At 39.0% G+C, this 19,304-nt stretch overlaps 1 protein-coding gene across 2 annotated transcripts in view; it reads right to left on the reverse strand.

Moving 5' to 3' along the window:
• Positions 1-10,413, reverse strand: part of APPL2 (adaptor protein, phosphotyrosine interacting with PH domain and leucine zipper 2) — an 80,052-nt gene extending 69,639 nt beyond the window's left edge. The window contains exon 1 of one of the 2 annotated variants that reach the window (XM_069491616.1): positions 10,188-10,413. Coding sequence is in view for 1 of the 2 variants with exons in the window: in XM_069491614.1 (XP_069347715.1) it covers positions 10,188-10,202 (15 nt within the window). In the remaining variant the exon portion in view is untranslated. The remainder of the gene's footprint in view (positions 1-10,187) is intronic. The other variant, XM_069491614.1, reaches the window with a different exon arrangement.
• Between the last annotated feature and the right edge of the window lie 8,891 nt (positions 10,414-19,304).

Consider the following 19,304-nt stretch of genomic DNA (forward strand, 5'->3'; position numbering starts at 1 on the left):
TCCTGTAAACTGCTGAATGGAGGTGATCGTAAAAGTGCCTGTTGCTGTTAGTTCTAAATGCAACCATACGTACAAAGCTCTTAGAATAGTGACTGGTCCATAATAAATTATTGCTGTTAGGTAGTTGTTTAGTAAAATTTCAAGCCTCTGCTTAAAGTGTTCACTTCCTGCTCTCACCCCATCATCAGTTTTCCTGAATGCTGGACACGCTGGGTAAGACTGGAGCCTGCACCGGGAGTTCTCAGACTCTCCCCACGACACTCCCACATGCTAGGGACATTCCTAGGTTCTTTAGGTTTAGCTTTAACTCCATTCTTTTTTATCTTACTGAAGAAAGCACTTTGGAAAACAAGTGAAAGTGATCATAAGGATAGCCTCGAATCTTTTCAAACTTAAGAACAAAAGTGTAAATCGTTAGAAAACTGGATTATCTCTCAAATGACCAAGGCAAATGAGATTGAGAATGACTGGCCTTCATGGCATATGGAGCAAGAAAGGGACTGGAAATGAAATGGTTAAGAAAGCCCTGAGCAGTGACTCCTGTGGTCCCAGGCAATAGTCAATGATGTTACCTGGAAATGTTATGGAACCAGCTCCCAGAGAGGGACCTTTCCTGAGTCCCATCCAGGAAGCTACACTGTCCACCAAATGTCTTCCAGAATAGAGAGAGAGAAGCCACTTCCTCAGGAATAAGTACTAAATGGGTGACACTTTGTAGAGCCAGCTTTCCTTGGCAATATAATTGATTAAAAACTGTGTCTAAGTTAAAACAACAATGAGATACCATTACATACCTATTAGAATGGCCCAAATCCAAAACACTGACAACGCCAAACACTGGCAAGGATGTGGAACAATAGGAACTCTGATTCATTACCGGTGGGACTGCAAAATGGAACAGCCACCTTGGAAGACAGTTTGGCAGCTTCTAACAAAACTAAACATAGTCTTACCGTATAATCCAGCAATCGCACTCCCTGGTATTTACCCAAATGAATTGAAAACTTATGTCCACACAAAAACTTGCACACAGATATTAATAGCAGCTTTATTCATAATTGGCAAAACTTGGAAGCAACTGAGATGTCTTTCAGTAGGTGAATGGATAAACTGGTTTAGGTTCAGACAATGAAACATTGTTCAATGCTGGAAAGAAATGAGCTAACAAGCCATGAAAAGACATGCAGGAAACGTAAATGGATATTACCAAGTGAAAGAAGCCAGTCTGAAAAGTCTGTATACTGTATGATTCCAACTATAGGACATTCTGGAAAAGGCAAAACTGTGGACTTTGTAAAAAGACCATTGGTTGTCAGGGCTTGGGGGAGAAATAAGAATAGGCAGAACACAGAGGATTTGGGGGCATCCGAACTACTCTGTATGATGCTATAATGGTGGATACATATTGTTATACAGTTGTCAAAACTCTTGGAATGTACAACACCAAGAGTGAATACTAATGTCAACTATGGACCTTGGTGACAATGACAGGACAATGCAGGTTGATCCATTGTAACAAAATGAACTACTCTGGTGTGGGGCTGTGGATAGCATGGGAGGCTGTGCCTGTGCAGGGGCAGAGAATATGTGGGAACTCTTTGTACTTTCTACTCAGTTTTGCTGTAAACCTAACACTACTCTAAAAAATAAAGTTGATGTTTTTAAAAAAAACTATCCCTGACTTAAAGCTTGAAGAAGTCCCTTAGCAGAGATCAGGAGTAAGTATCCTGATGCAGGGAGTCCCATGGCAGCATATCAGGATGGTGGACACAGAACATCAGCAGAACAAATGATCCCAGCCTGAAGACCAGAAGGAGAAGAATTATCTTGACCATCCTCCTTGTCTTAGGGTTCTTTACTTAAGGTTGCACTTCCTCTGTGAGGAGGAAATAGGAAAATGGTAGTCAAACTCCACCAAGTGGTAGTTTGTAATATAAAGATGTTTTATTGGGCTGGGCACAGTGGCTCCCTCATGTAATCCCAGAACTTTGGGATGCCAAGGAGGGAGGATCTCTTGAGCCTAGGAGTTTGAGGCTGCAGTGAGCTATGATTGCACCATTGCAATCCAGCCTGGGTGGCACAGTGAGACTCTGTTCTCTTAAAAAAAAAAAAAAAAAGTATATTTAATTGAATAATAAAATGTATATAGTTCTCCTTCCTATAGTGTTTGATTACATTCTTCATTTTGTGGTCTTTGTAAAATCCTGAAAGGAAGTCCTTGGAAGCCATAGTTATAGATCTATATATCCAAACTGGATTGCGTGACTATATCAGTTTGGGTTCTCCCCAAGTATGTGAGTGAGTGTAAGTCATTTATTTGGGAAGTGCAGGGAATGCTGGTAAGGAAGGGGGAAGTGACACAGGGAAGGAAGCCAGTAAAGGCTCTGTCATTAAACCAGCTACTGCAGTTTAAATGTAATGCCACGGGGAATTTCTGGGAAATGGTGTAAAACACACATCTCGGAATGATTCTATCCAAGTAGCAAAGGGCTTAGGGGAGATGGAGTTGAAGGGCTATTTGAAATGGGGAGAAGTTGCAGGAATATCCTGGCGCTTCTGGCCTGCACAAGCACATGCCAGTCAAAGTAGCTTTACATGCTTCCAAAAAGAGCCTTCACGCCCTCAATGCCCACGCTGAGGACTCCATCAGCTGCTGGACTACCCGAGTTGGGGAGGGCTGTAAGCAGAACACTGGTAGCAGCTGCTACATTAACCATTGCAGTAATTCGGGTTAATCGGGTTCCTATCCCAGCTCTACCATTACTAGCTGTAAATTCTTCTGAAATTTATAACCTTTCTTAAGCATCAATATTTACACTTAAAAAGTAATGCCAGCCTTATGAAGTTGCTGTGAACATTAAACTAGAAAATGTATGTCAAGTAAACCCCGGTGCCCTGAAAGTCAATATATATTGTGTGTGTGTGTGTATACACACACACACAGTTCTTGAGGTATCAAGACAAGAAACTGCCGTTTTATTGAATGTAGCTTTAACAAGGCTCATTTAGACCTGGGAGTGTACATGTTACCAACCACAATGGAAGAGGAAATACCCATTTGTATGTCAGATCATCACCCCATTATTGAGTACATACAATACAGACAGGACCTAGATCGATATTCCCAGACTTTTAAGCAATTTTTGAAAACGTAACACAAGAGAGAATTTTGTGGCCTGGCTGGTGGCTTCCTGGCTCTCTCCACCCTTAGTCTGTGGTTTAGTCCTATAAGCAAGCGCTGATCCAAGCTTTTCAGCTAGTGGGAGGGCGACCCTTCTCCTGGCCATAGAGATGCGGAAACAGCAGATGCTGCAGGTTTCCAAGGGAACCATTTGTGTCAAGAAGCCTGAAACACTTCCATGTTCTCTTCTCAGTTTGTGGCCCTGGGTCCCTCCATTGCTAAAATAATGAAATCTGCCCTTGGACGGTAGTTCTTTTATGGAAAGAAAAATGCTGTCAAAAGAGAAAACCTCCGCTGTTCTGCAAAACCTCTAAAAAGAACCAAATATAAAAATGTTAATTTACCTGTGTGCCTGTTTTTCAAATGGAAACAGAAATTTCTTTTTAAAAAATTACCTTTCATACAAAAGAGATTGACATTTTATAGGTTTTATTTTATTTTTTTTTACTAGAAGATATTATTCACATGCTGAGAAAAACCCTGCTGCATTTAAAACATTCTTTTTTTTGTATTTAAAAAAAGGACTGTAAATAGCTGCATTTGGATGGTTCTTGAATGTCACAATTGGGAATTTGATTTGGATTTGAATGTTAATCAAATCTCCCAACTAACACTTTTAAAGACCCATTTGGCAAGAGTACAAACTAAAAGAAGGCCAAATATTCGATAAAAATGGATGGTTTGAGTTTTCAAAAGAATGTCACTTTTTAGCAATTGTCCTTGACAAAAGATTTGCAACATCTTCTGAGTATTTTTCAGCAAAGGGGCAAGATTTGCTTTCTGCTTTGATATTAAGAGCAGTTTGAGCCGGAACTAGAAAACATGACAGGTTCACCTCTTCCTACCCTACCCTTCTATGGCCTAACTGCGGCAAGGAATAGCTTGGAAAGCTACCCCTTCTGTGGGTCTCCTTTCAGCATTCATTAATATTCTTATTTTGTTCATAGAGTGATTTCTTTCAAGCCTGGAAGCAGAGTTGATTATTTTTTACATGCTAATTTCTCCTTAGGTTTCCTTTTTTATTTCTCATGATACATTTTAACCTTTCTCAATTTTTAGCCTTTTTACCTACTCTTAATTCCTCGAACTAGCTATTACATGTGATATCCAAGGCTTTATATCCTATTCTGTTCAGAGAAATGATCAGAAAACTGCAAATTTAAAATTTTCCACTCAAAGACTCATTTAAGCCCTGCTAAAGTGGGACTGAGATTTCTCAATTGCTTTTCTGTTTTTCAGAGCTTTGATTTTTAATCCCTGTGTGTTAGTTTCTAAGGTTCGTGCATTTTATTTTATATCACACACCACTCTTGTTGGGCACAAAACTAAGACAACAACAACCTTTATCTTTGGATGAACCTATGATTACTGCTGTTGCATCTGGATCAAAGGAGAGGAAATTCATAACAAATGGCCAGCAGAAATCACCTCTAAAGTACTTGAAATTGATTGGGAGAATTTTTCAGAATCTTTACAAAAATTTCCACTTGCCTACTTTACATCGTCTAGTAATTTTGGCGTTTCCCAACATAGATATTTAAGATTTAAAACTGTTCCTTATTTCTTGTATTTGCTTTTATATTTTACTTTCATTATCATCATTGAAACATCTTATTTCTGCTCTTTTTGCTGCAAACAGGTAGAATTTGAACAACATCAAGGCATTAAATAAACCTTTGTGGGTTGATCTGGGAGCATACCACTTAGAAATTGTTTCTGTGAGAAAACATGTTCCAATTCTAAACAAGCAAACAAATTAGAACATAATCCTTTTGTACATTGGGCATGGCTGATTCGTGCCAGGTTAAGAGAACAAATCAGCAGTGAGACTGATCAAATTCAAATCCCGGTTCTGCTTCCAGCTATCTGTGTCATCTTGAGCAAGTTTCTTAACCACTCTGAACCTCTGTTTCCTCTTTTCTAACATGGAGGAAATAATAATACCTACTACAGAGGATTTTTGTGAAGTATGAATGATTTAATGTACATAAAGCACATGGTAAAAGCTCAATAAGTATCAGGTATTTTAATCATATTTTTAAAGCTCCTTTCAGGCCCCTGACTGCAGTAGGAAGTTGGGAAGGAGGAAGATCAGGGCCTAGACTTTGCTTCTGGGGCCACAAATCATTCCTAGATTGGAACCCAGGGGTTTATCACAGAGAGATTTGCTGTAGTGAGGATTCTTTGTACCACCCTGAAAAGTTTCACAATCTTCTGTACCTCTGTATTTTCTTCTTTAGGAATGGGTGAAAGTAATAATAAAACCTGTCTCTTCTCAACTCCCAGAACTACTGAGAAAAGGAAGGAGAGAATCTCTGCTCAAGGTCCATGAACTAAACAATTCCACATAAGGTGTCATGAACCCCAGACATGTGCAAGTTCACACATACAGCCCTTCTCCTTCAGTGAACAAGAGGTGGGAGACCGAACTCCAGGGCATGCTGAGCCACCGACTATGAATCTGTGCTTCACATCTCAATGCTGACTCACAAGCTTCAGTTGCACTGAAGAACTTTGGAGACAGATCGACTTGAGGTCTGGTCCCAGCTTTGCCACTTACCAACTATGTGACCTTGAACGAGTCAATCTCTTAGGGATAATAACAGTGTCTCCCTCAGGGGGCTGGAGTGAGAATGACATGGCACCCTTAGCACAGTGTCCAACACAGGCTCAGTGCTCAGAACATTAGATGTGATGATGATGATCAACTTCATCAGATTGATTTACTGCTTAAAACTGACCACCCTGAAACATCACAACTGTTCATTTTTCTTTTCTGAGTTACTGCTGCTACTGCAGTAGCTTGAAACACAGACCCAAGCTTTGTAAAGATACCCCCTTCTTTGTTTTCTGATAAAGTCATTTTGAAACTGTTGCCCTAATTTAATTACAGTGTTGGTCCCATATCTACCTTCCATTTTATAAGCCAGATAATTGTTAAAAGAGAGAGAGAGAGAGGATGCTAAACAAGTTTTTCTACATTTTCTTTTTTCACTCAAAGTAATGAGTTTCTGATTATTTTAAAGAATCAGGCCGGGTGCGGTGGCTCACGCCTGTAATCCTAGCACTCTGGGAGGCCGAGGTGGGTGGATCGTTTGAGCTCAGGAGTTCGGGACCAGCCTGAGCAAGAGCGAGACCCCATCTCTACTAAAAATAGAAAGAAATTATATGGACAGCTAAAAATATATATAGAAAAAATTAGCCGGGCATGGTGGTGCATGCCTGTAGTCCCAGCTACTCGGGAGGCTGAGACAGGAGGATCACTTGAGCTCAGGAGTTTGAGGTTGCTGTGAGCTAGGCTAACGGCACTCACTCTAGCCTGGGCAACAGAGTGAGACTCTGTCTCAAAAAAAAAAAAAAAAAAAAAGAATCAATAATGTTGGCAGGGTATGCAGATTGTCATTTCGGTGGATCCTCACAGTATATGACAAGATTTGACAAAGAGTTTTCAAAAAATCATTAGGCTTGTTAAAATTCTATTTTGTATTTATCAATCTGTGCCCCTCAGGCCCCCGGCACTAACTTCAACCTGAATAAGCTACAACTTTATATCTTGGAATTCCAGATAAGAATTCATTTGGAAAGAGGTTCCATGCTTACTATAATCACATAATTATCACCAAACCAATGACCTATAAGTGCAAAAAGAGAGTTGTTTCTGTGGAACCTTTTTCGAAAGCTTTGTGAATATTTTAGAAAGACTTGATAAAAATGAATTATTAAACAGAATTGCTAAAAAATTAGATATTGGCAAAACTAGTGTAAATGGGGAAAACTGTAAAGCTCTAGGAGGATTATGCACACAAAACGGTTTATGAGTGTGGTTTATTCAAGAAAAAAGATATAAAACTCTAATCATAGATCTATACTCAAATGAAAGGCTTTATCGGTAGAGTATCAAGTGGCTGGCAACTGTACATACAATTATGTGTTTTACATTCAAATAATGCCTTAGGTTATTTATGAAATTTTAAAATTTTATTTTATTTTTGTAGAGATTCCACACTCTCGCTAATTTTTTTCAACTAACTAGACAATAACCAGTCCCAACTGCTTTAAATAGCTAGAGAATGGAATTTGCTGTATTATTGTTATTACTACTACTACCTTCCTCATTGCCATCATTTTTATCCTCCCACTCATTTCCCAACCATTTGCAATCTGGCTTCTCTAACCACTACTGTCTTGAAACTCTTGTCTAAGAAACTTCCAACCTCAATTCTCTACCTGCTCTTGATCTTTAAATGTTGAGATTTCTCAGAATTCTGCCTTCGTCTGAAAGTTTAGACGCCAGGGGCCCAATTCCAAATACTTCATAAAATTGAAGTACTGAGAAATCTAATCAGCCTTTTAGGGATCCAATTTTCAGCTACTACTAGTACCAACACTAAAAACCCATGTGGTATTGGGTTCTGCTGCCGGCCAAGATAATTGCACAGGCCCCTTCCTAGGCCTCCAACATTGTAGGTCCAGGGCTTGCACTCACATACTCTGTCAAAATTCCTGCAGCATGTGCACCATGCCATGGGGCTTAGGAGCAGAAGGACCTTTAGCCACAACCCAGGACCAGCCCTCTAGACACTGGTGTTGAGCCTAGGTCGCCCCTTCCCTCGTGGAGATTTTCTTCTTGGGCCCTTACTGCCTTTCTCTCTCAGTAGGATTCGATTAGGGCAATCTCAGTGTCCCAAAGAGGTTTGTACAGAAAAACTGTCTAAGACTTTAAAATGAACCAAAACATTACAACTGAGTGTCTTCACTGAAAAACAAAGTGTCATCTAGCATAGCTTTCTGAATTATTTGATTCTCTGGTGTCTCTGTGTCTGCCTTTCGTTGTCTTTGAATAATTTTATAACTCTGATTTGTAGACAACTGAGAGAAATGTAAATGCAAATTCTGCGTAAGGACAATTGAGCCCCCTTCTTTACCAAAAGAAGCCAATTTTGCATCTATTTATACATTCATTTTATCATACATGATTGACTTATATAAGTATGATACTTTGAATTCTCCTTTGAACTGATTGCAACATCCTACTGGTTCCCTCATTAACTAAGGAGTTAAATAAGATCTTTGACAAATGATCATCTTATATTTGTGTGAGAGTCATGATTATACACTATTTAAAACATTATTCTTATACAGCTTTTCATACCCTTGATGGAAAAAAAAAAAAAAACAAACCTGTTATACCCTCCCCCAGGATAAGAGGTACCATCTCTCCTTCCTACATTAAACTGATGACACAGTGGATTGGTTTCATGAAAAAAAAATTGGGGGGTGGTCTTTTTAATCTCCTCTGGGATCAGTGAGTGCCGGCTTAAAAGGAATCTCAAGGTGTCACAGAATATTGGGGTTCTTTTGTCTAGAATTCCCTATACAGCAAGTGCCAGGGTATTATTTGGCTCATAAACACCCGGATGTATCCATGGCATGCTGAATATCTAGGCACTTCCTTTGAGTTATAATTGGCCCCAAACCTGTTTATTCCTGCTTAACCATCAAGAGGAGCCACTTACACAATTCTTTCTGGAACAGAGAAAATTCGCACCAAGGTGATTTACTATTTCCATTTAGAGAAGCAGCTGGCAACCCTTAACTGCAGCTTCCCTGCCTCAAGTTCTGCCACCCAGGTGCCTCCCTCCGGAACTCATTTCCATGTTCAGCATGAACCTGTTCGTTTGTATCCTTACATTGCCATCCTCCATCTGCCCACTCTCCAGCTCTTTTGGGGTGAGGACATGTCCTATTCCTCTTTATAGTTTCCACAGTGCCTGATATTGTCCCTTACATATTAGTCGGTGCTCAAGAAATGTTTGCTGAATTTATTTCATGTTATAGGGCAAAGAAAAATGGAATGGCAGCCTGTTAGAATAAGGGACTTAAAATATAGTGTTAGGCTGCTGGAATTTTAGGATAAAAAAGAACCTCAGCAATCTTCTAGTGGATATGACAGGAGGAAAAAATAAAGGGGGAGTGGCAACAGTCCATAAACAGTTGCTTCTGATGCCCTTCATAACACCACGGTCATTGCCTTCCTCCCTGCTCCTGGGCACCAGCACGTCCCTACAGTTCTAGGCAGTTTGCACTGTACTTGCATCAGGAATGCGCCTTTACAAAGACAAGGCTAAAACTTTGTATCATTTCAAATCTGGGACGTGCTGAACTAACAAGGGCTGAGTAATTATGAGCCAAATAACAACCTAGCACTTGCTGTGCAGGGAATTCTAGACAAAGAAAACAATATTCTCCTCTGATAGCAGAGGAGATTATAAACACCGCTTCCCCAATTGTTTTTTTAAGAAACCAATCCACAATATCATCAGTTTAATGTAGAACACATGGCTTTGGCATTCTATTGAAATTTATTACCACAAAATATAGTGGCTATACATGGTTCTTTATCTACTAGTAAATGAAAATCATATAGAATAAATTAATGATATTCATTCACCTTTTGGAGTGTCAAACTGGGAATCACAGACTTTCAGAACTATAGAGCTAGGCTGATCTTGCATTTTCCAATTTAACACCAACGGGAGATGCAATGTTTATGTTTTAGGACCATGTTTCAGCATCAGAAGAGGAAGAGAAACAAACTCCCAAAATAATAACTGTCGCTGATTGAGCACTGTCAGTGTTCTTCAGCCAAAGACCTCGAGGAGCACACCTGTGGTTGAACTAGCTGGGTTGATCGCTCACTGCATTGAGGGAGAACACACACCATAGGGGCCCATGGGGTGTCTCAGTAAGAGATTGTTAGAAAGAACTTATTTTAGGAGTGGGGCACTGGTTGAGTAATTTGGGAGAGGGTCAAATGAAGCAGGGGCCCACTCTAGAGTGGGTGCTGTCAGAAAACAGGGGGCAATCCTTCGATTTGGCATCTCAATAAATCATCTCTAGGGAGGGCAGATTAGAGCAGGGATCAAGCTACAATTGGTAAAGAAGTGGCCGTCACTCGTTTTAGCCTAGAGAGGTGAATATTTAATAAATTGAATACAATAAGTACCTTGTTTTGCCTCATTGTATCATGGTCTCAGGGTGTCCTTGGCTGACGTTGAGCTCTGGTGAGATTGTTCACGTCCAGTAGGAGAACCGTGAGCATCAGCCCAGCTCCAGGCTGTTCGAGTCGGTTTCTCAGCACTGGCTGTGCGTGCACTAAGTGCTTCACACACCTTATTTCATTTACTCCTGAAAACCCTATCAGGCAGTTCTCATGAGTCCCATTTTACAAGTGAGAATACAGAGCCCTGAAAGGATCAATGTTAGCAGCGAGTAAGCAGCAGGCAGAGTCAGGACAGACAGGTCCTGAGCCCAAGGCCCACGCACTAATGTCCCACGTGCCTGACCCTCATGTGCCTTGGAAGTGAGGAAAGGACAGAGGATGCATGTGTGTAGGGGAGCAGGCTGGACGACAGGACCTTGGCCTTTGGCTTTTTGTTCTCCTGCCTGGGGAAAAAAGAGCCAATCTCTCAAAATCAATTAAAAGACATAGAACTGAATTATTTACAGTTTGCATATTCCTTATCACAGTGGTTCTTAACCCCCCATCCCCCACCCCCATTGGTAACAATGGCTCAAAAGCACCCTGATTCCAATGCAGGTTGGCCATGGGCCACATGTATACTTGCAGATCCGGGCAGAATTTCTGGGGAGAGGCCACAGTTCAGAAAAAGCCCTCCAAGGGGCTCTAGTATCTCTGACTCTCTATATTCCCATTCCCATTGGTGCCCTAAGATCATTAACTCAGTTTGGCTTATTGGGCACCAGACCTCCTCCTATTCCTGTTTATCTGTTTAGGAGAGCAGGCTGTAGAGTTAAACTGTCCAGATTGGAATCTTGGCTCTGTCACTTCATCTCTCTGTGCCTCAGTTCCACTGATATCATCAGCTGCCAAAAGCCATCTCTTCCCTCCCTGGTGCTAACAGAACATGGATCTGTTCAGATTTTGGTGTGATGTCCCTTGATCTCAGGTGGTCCTATATCCTACCTCAGCCCCAGGGTATGAATCATGATTGGTCAAAACAGTCACAGATGGCCGGGCACGGTGGCTCACACCAGTAATCCTAGCGCTGTGGGAGGTGGAAGCAGGAGGATCGCTTGAGCCCAGGAGCTGGAGGTTGCAGTGAGCTATGATGATACCACTTCACTCTACCCAGGGCCACAGAGCGAGACTCTGTCTCAAAAAAACAAAAACAAAAACAAAAAGCAAAAAGAAAAACAAAACAACACACCATAGAAATCTTATCACTTTGATCAGAAAGGACTCTAAAGGTGGGCTTGTAACCCAGTTACGGCCAGAGAGATGAAAAGGCAAGTCAGCTGAGGCGAGGTGAGAACAGAATACCTCCCAAATATAAGGCAGATTGTTAGAGGAGAAAACCCTTCCTCATTCTTCGTGTCTGGATGCTGATGTGATCCTGGATGTGCAGCAGCCATCTCGTGGCTTGGAAAGGAAAGTCAGCCTGCTAAGAGGGGAGGAATGGAAAACAGAAAGAGCCTGGTAGGATTGTTTTTTGTTTTTGTTTTTGTTTTTGTTTTTTGAGCCTGGTAGTTTAATTGTGTTGTGCAGCTTCTGCATCAGCTCTGGACTTTTGGACTTATTCAGTGAGAAAAATAAACAATCCATTTGTCAAGCCCCAGTAAATTTTGTTATTTACAGCTGAATGCATTCTTATCTGATATACTCAGCTTCTAATCTATAAAGTGAGGATAAAAATAGTACCAACCAGAAAAGAAGAAGTAAAATTATGTCTGTTCACAGATAACATGGTCTTATATGTAGAAAACCCTAAAGATTCCATTTTAAAAACCCCAGGCTGTTAGAATGAATAAATGAATTCAGTAAAGTTGCAGTATACAAAGTCAACGCGCAAAAATCTATTGTCTTTCTTTACACTGACAATGAAATTAAGAAAACAATTCCATTTACAGTAGCATCAAAAGGAATAAAATACTTAAGAATAAACTTAACCAATGAAGAGAATGACTTGTAACAGCTACAAAACATTGCTGGAAGAAATTAAAGAAGGCTTAATTAAGTAGAAGACATCCTGTGTTCACAGATTGGAAGCCTTGATATTGTTTAGCTATCAATACCATGCAAAGTAATTTATAGATTCCATACAGTCCCTGTCATAATTTCAATGATATTCTTGGCAAAAATAGAAAAACCCACCCTAAAATTCATATGGTGTTAAGTGACTCCAAATAGCCAAAACAATCTTGAAAAAGAATAACAAATTTGGAGGGCTCACTTTTCCTGACTTCAAAACTTACTACAAAGCAACGATAATCATTAGTCGACGGTAAATAGAGACAATAGAGTAAATAGTGTAAATAAAGACAGTAAAATAGAATAAAAAGCTCAAAAATAAACCCTTGCATTTGTGGTCAAATGATTTTTGACAAGTGTGCTAAGACCTATACAATGGGGAAAGGACAGACTTTTAAAAAATGATGCTGGGAAAACTAGATATTCACATGCAGAAAAATTGAAGTTGGATCCTTACCTAAGACCATATACAAAAATTAACTCAAAATAGATTGGAGACCTAAATGTAGGACCCCAAACTAAAAACTCCTAGAAGAAAACATAAGGGGAAAACTTGATGACGTTGGATTGGACAATACTTTTTGGATATGACACCAAAAGCACAGGCAGCAAAAGAAGAAATAGATAAATTGTACTTCATCAAAATTGAAGACTCTGAAACCCTAATATCCATTAGGGTGGCTATTATCACAGGATACTACCACAGAATGAAAAGGCAGCCCACTGAATGCGAGAAAATAATTGTAAATCATATATCTGATGAGGGATTAATATCCAGAATATTTAAAGAACTCTTACATCTCAACAACAAAACAAACAACCTAATTTAAAAATGTACGTTAATTAATTTAATGGATTTTAATTAATTTGCTTATATGAAAGGACTTGAATAGATATTTCTCCAAGGAATATATATAGATAGCCAATAAATATACAAAGAGAGACTAAATATTATTAATCACCAGGAAAATGCAAATCAAAATCACGATGAAATACTACCTCATATCCATTAGGGTGGCTATTATCAAAAACTAAAAAATAGCAAGTGTGGGTGAGGATGTAGAGAAATAGGAACCTTTGTGCGTTGCTGGTGTGATTGTAAAATTATGCAGCCCATGTGGAAGACAGTACATGGAAATTCCTCAAAAAGTTACATAGAATTACCATATGAGCCAGGAAGTCTACTTCTTGGTATATACCGAAAAGAACTGAAAGCAGGAACTCAAACAGATATTTGTACACTCGTGTCCATAGCAACATTATTCATAGTTGCCAAAAGGTGGAAACAACCCAAATGTCCATTGACAGATGAATGGCTGAACAAAATGTGGTATATGCACACAATAGAACATTATTCAGCCTTAACAAGGAATGAAATTCTAATATATGCTACAACATGGATGGATCTTGAAAACATTATGCTGAGTGAACGAAGCCAGACACAAAAGACCAAATATTGTATGGTTCCATTTATATGAAGTACCTAGAATACCCAAATTTATGGAGACAGAAAGTTGGTTGGTGGTTACCAGGGGCTAGAGAGAGGGAGGAAGAAGGATTAGTGTTTAATGAGTTTCAATTTGGAAAGATTAAAAAGTTCTGGAACGGATAGTGCTAAGGATTGCACAACAGTGTGAATGTGTTCAATGCCATTGAACTGTCCACTTACAAATGGTTAACATGGTAAATTTTATGTTATGTATATCTTACCACAATTAAAAAGAAATAATACCAGCCCCTCAAGAGAGTTGAGAGCATTAAGCGTGGCGTGGAGAAGAAGGGTGGGTGCTATTCTCCAGCTCCACATCGACCCAGGGCTCTTTGGAATTTGTGTAAACTGATGAAATCCTTCCTTGCTGGTGGGCTGAGGCACTTAGTCATTAATTAACAAAGACTGATTCCACAAGAAACCCAAGTAAGAGGCCATCATTTTCACATGGGTTTTCATTTGGGCGTGTCTTTAAGATGCAAATAGCAAAAGGCAAACGTTACTTGTTAAATCTTCTCTGCTGAGCCACTTCTGGGATTGAGAAGTCATTTCTTAATTATTAAGAAATACTCTCTACGGTCACAGTTTTCTTTTAATTTTCTTTAAAAAAAAACCCCACAATTAGCATATGCTGCTTTCAGCTGTTCAAATGCATTAGCCTTAATTTATATACACTCAGTACTGGGAATTATTGCAGGATTATTTACTCTAAATAAGTTATTAAATATCATTAAGGCATGAAATAAAAGTTGATTTTTTTAAGTTTAGCCAGAGAAAAGGAAAAATTAGCATCTTTGATTTCACAAAGTGTTTCCTGCTTCTAAATGCTATGGGATTTCTTGTTTTCAAAATACCTTAAACTAATTAATAGAGTAAGAAGGATGAATAAGAATATAGTATGTTTAAAAAGCTAGAAATAAATTTCAAAATGATCATAATGCTTTCCTGTAATAATGTGACAAAATCTTAATATTTTTAAATTGTCCTTATCCCTGGAAAAGAGGAAAATTTAGTTTTAGATCTTGCAGATGATTGCAAATTTCTTTAACATTTATTCTTGTGCTAGGTACTCCATTTTACCAAATTGTCATAAAATACTCTTTTCAGCAAATTGTTTCTAAAGAAAGAACAAAGCGAAAACTGGAGAAGGCAGGTGTTTTCTTTCTGAAGTCTAAAGAACATTATTCTCACTGCTGGTGATCATATTCTGAGAAACCCAGGGTTGAAACCTAATGTTCATTTGTGATTTCTGCTTCTCTTCCTTTTCATCATGTACCTTTACTGTTCAATATCTTCTTTGAAAAGCTGTATTTTTAAACCAGATTTTAAATTTACTAAGAACAGAAGAGTACAGAGAAATATCCTCCATTAGTTCCCCAGCCATCCAGCTCCCCTTCCTAAAAACAACCAAGGTTTTCAGCTGGTTGCGTATCCATTCCTCCAGGTAGTTTATGCATTTGCACGAAAATACATATATACATGCATGCCTATATCAATTCCTTTCCAAAGATAAGTTTATGTTTTGAAATAGTTTGCAAATCACAAGAAGTTACAAAAATGTACATCTTGCACTAGCATACCACATAGTCAAAACCAAGGAAAATGACATTGGTATAATGCTACCAAACCAAGTATGTCGACCTTATTCTATCCACTCATTTTTATCCATCCTATTCCCCACCCCCACATAATAGCATATCATGCATTTTGCTCTGCATCTTCCTTTTCTACATTTAACAATATATGACAACTTGGAAATTATCTCAATACATAGAGCTCTTCTTCAGTCTTCTTAAAGACTATATATAGGGTACTACTGTATGAAAAATCAATTTAACCAGATTTCTATTGATGGGATTTTTGGTTGTTTTCAATCTTTTGCAATTACCAATAATTCTGTGATGAATAATTTTCTACATAAGTTAGTTTGCACATATTTGAGTATGTCTGTAGGAAAAATCCTTAGAAGTAAGATGGCTGGATCAAAGGCTATATGAATATATAATTTTGATATTGCCAAATTAACCTCCAGAATGATTTAACTATTTATGTATGTATGTATGTATTTTTGTAGAGACAGGTTCTTGCTCTGTTGCCCAGGCTGGAGTACAGTGGCCTGATCGTAGCTCACTGCATCCTTGAATTCCTGGGCTCAAGTGATGCTCCTGGCTCAGCCCCCCGAGTAGCTGGGACTACAGGCACACACCACCACGCCCGGCTAATTTTTAAATTTTTTGTAGAGATGAGGGTCTTGCTATGTTGCTGTTTATCAATTTATAGTCTCCTCAGTCCTGTGTGAGAGAATTCCTATTTCCTTAAACCCTCACTAACATAGTTTACTAAACCAGTAGGGAAAAAAGAATATCTCAGTATGGATGTAATGTTTATATTTTTTGTTATTATGAATAGGGTGGAGTATATTGTCATATGTTTAAGAGCCATTGGTATTTTCTTTCTTTAGTAACAGTCTATTTTTTTGCCTGTTCTTCTATTGGGTTATGAGATTGTTCTTTTTGAGGAAATCTTTATATTTTAGGAAAATTAGGCTTTAGAGTTTCAAATGGTTCTCACTAACTTGCTGCTTATCTTTTGAAAAATGGAATTTAATAATATTTTCCTTACTTCTAGGAATTGTCCCATACTTAGAATGACTTTCATACTCAACATTTATAAAAACCATTCTCCTAAATTTTTATCTAGTACCTGAAAAAATTTATTTTTTACACTTAAATCTTTATCTGGAATTTGTTCTGGTGTAAGGTATGAGGTATGGCTTCAACTTTACTTTTTCTATAGATGGCTACCCAGTTGTCCCAACCTTAATACTTAAATGATCTATCTTTTTCTTACCAATTTAAAATGCCACCTTCATCATATGCTAAATTCTCATATTATTTTAAATCAATTTATGGACTTCCTATTGCATTTCATTAACATGTCTGTCTCATACACCAATATGTGTAAAAAATACACTTTTTTATTATTGTAGCTTTAGAATATGTTTTATTAATAATATTTCTCAGAAACTTATAATTGTTTCCAATCATCTATTGCTATAGTCTCTGTGTGGCCTCTCCCCATGACAAGGCCTTCCCCATCTAACTAACTTTATGATCCATGGCCTCAGAGCTGGATCTTTTCTCATTTTATTCCTTTTATTTGAAATGTTCTCTCCATTTTTCTTGTCCAGATTCCACTGTCAGCTTGGATCGAGGTCTTTACTTAGATGGAGGTCTGTGGGTGGGAGCCGGAGAGGAGATTGGTTAAGGAGATTTCAGGCACAATTGATGATAAGGAATTTAGTAAGCAAACATCACTAATTGGCACCAAACCAAAAGTTCATAGAGTTGAGAGTTGGCATGTCTGAGAATCAGAAAAGTTACATTTCTGTACAGGTGGATTATTTAGGACGTGACACCAGCAAGCAGAGCACAAGGACTTGAACCAGATATTGAGATAGAAGGTTCTGAACTAGTTGCTCCTGGCCTATGTGCAGATCTCTGGTTACGTGGGCTCAAGCTTCACTGAGATGATTTTAAGCAACCGATCGAGTTTTAAGACAAAGGGAGAGAGAGAAAAGACAGTTAAAGGTATACAAGAGGGGGGTGATTTTATAGTAGTGGAACTTGGCCTCCAAGCCAGGTAAGAAGGTAAGTGATGACAAGGGGCAAGTGACCGGATGATGAGCTCAGTGCATGGGAGGTGCTGAGGGAGACAAAGCATCGCTGTTCGTGGGCACTTGGGAGAGGGTGGAGTGCTTCACACTGAGACTATGGAGCTTGTAGCAAAGACTGCTATATATTCACAAAATCCATTTCCTTTGCATCCTAGAATGTAGCTCACTCAATTTTTAGCCCTCCTCCCAGGTGGTTGGGGCCTTGTAAATGAGTTCTGGTCAACAGAACATGGGCAGGAGAGAGGCACACCCCTTTCTGATCTGACACATTAAAACTTCTGTATGATCCTTCACACTCTCTAGCCCCTGCCTGTTAACTGAATGTAGGGAATTCCAGAGAGTTGTCTGTGGAGGATTTTGAGGCCCTAGGGGATGGCAGGGCCACAGATGGGAGGTTTGCCACCAACCAAGAACATCCTCTTGCAGCTTCATTTGTCAAGCTACTGAGATTTGGGAGTTTATTTGTCATAGCAGCTAGTGTTATGTTAATCAGTCCTGAAATGATGCAGAAGTTAACAAGGTGTGGAGGATGACATGTGTTTTTATGGGTGTCTGATCCAACTGGAGACTTGGAAGGATACGGAAACATATATTTGTAACTCACAGGGTTGGGGAATTACTTAGACCAGGGCAGGGACTGCTGAAGTGGGTGAGGGAACCTGGGTGAGAGCAATCTTGCGAGTAGAGCGTATGATTTCCAGAAAGGTGGGGAGACCGTTTCTTGAGAGAGCCTAGAAAAGGAGGTATCTTAGAAATAATGGAGAACTCAAGGCCAAGGGAACAAGAATAGGAACAGAGTAGATTAGTGGAGGAGCCCTTGGGAAGGGTTTACATGGGTTGCTTTTCTTTTGGTTGGTGAGAAAAGCAATATTTAGTAGACAGTTTATTATATTTAAATGATTGTATTTATTTTCAGCTATTTTAATTCTTTTATGCTCCCCCTTAGTTAACCCTACTATTTTTTCTGAGTTAGTGTTGAGAATTGAAGTTTATAATGAGGCCCTCAACTAAGGTTCCATGTTTACATGCACTGCCTGGTCCCTACAAGGGAAGTGGATTAAAGAGGTGGCAATTACCCATGAGGGTGGGTGGGGGAGCCCACGAATTGTGGTCTGTAAACAGCACAATATGAGCATGAATCCACAGTGAGTAAATAACAGCAGAAGGACATGTCATTTGGAGGTCTGGCAATCAGGGTACTGCTCAAGTGGGGATGTATTTCGAACTCTTCCCCCTTTCCCAAATAGATGCATAGAAAAAAGCATGGTGGCAGGTACATAAAGCTGTTAATAGTCATCATCTCTGGGCTTCAGGATTGGGAATGGGAAGAATTTAATGTTCTATTTTGTACATTTCCAAGTTGAGTTTTATGCAAAAATTAAATACTTTGACATTGATGAGGTATACTGTATTTTAAAAAGTAGGAAACTCAATAAATAAACTTAGCAGTCCTTTTGATTATTGGATTTTCAAATAATAGGCATGATTTGTGACAATGAAAGTATTTCTAAAATGATATAAACTTTGAATTATTTTTTTCAACCAGGTCATGTTTTTATTAAACAGGGGAGCTTTCTGTTTAAAGGACACCAAGAATAAATTCTTTTGTGAAATAAAAAAAAAGTAGGAAACTCAAATTCATAGGGACAGAAAGTGGGATGGTGGTTGCCAGGGGCTGCTGGGAGGTGGGTACGGGGAGTTGATTAATAAGTATGGAGTTTGGCAGATGAAAAAGTTCTGGAGATTGGTTGCACAACTATATGAATATACTTAACACTCCTGAACTGTGCATTGAAAAATGGTTAAGATGGTAATTTTATGTTGTGTGTATTTTAACCACAGTTTTGAAAAAGGTAGATGGATTTTGTAAGATTTCAAGAGGCAGAAGTCAATTCACCACTAGCGT

This window comes from Eulemur rufifrons, chromosome 16, assembly GCF_041146395.1.
Source record: "Eulemur rufifrons isolate Redbay chromosome 16, OSU_ERuf_1, whole genome shotgun sequence".
Classification (NCBI taxonomy): Eukaryota; Metazoa; Chordata; class Mammalia; order Primates; family Lemuridae; genus Eulemur; species Eulemur rufifrons.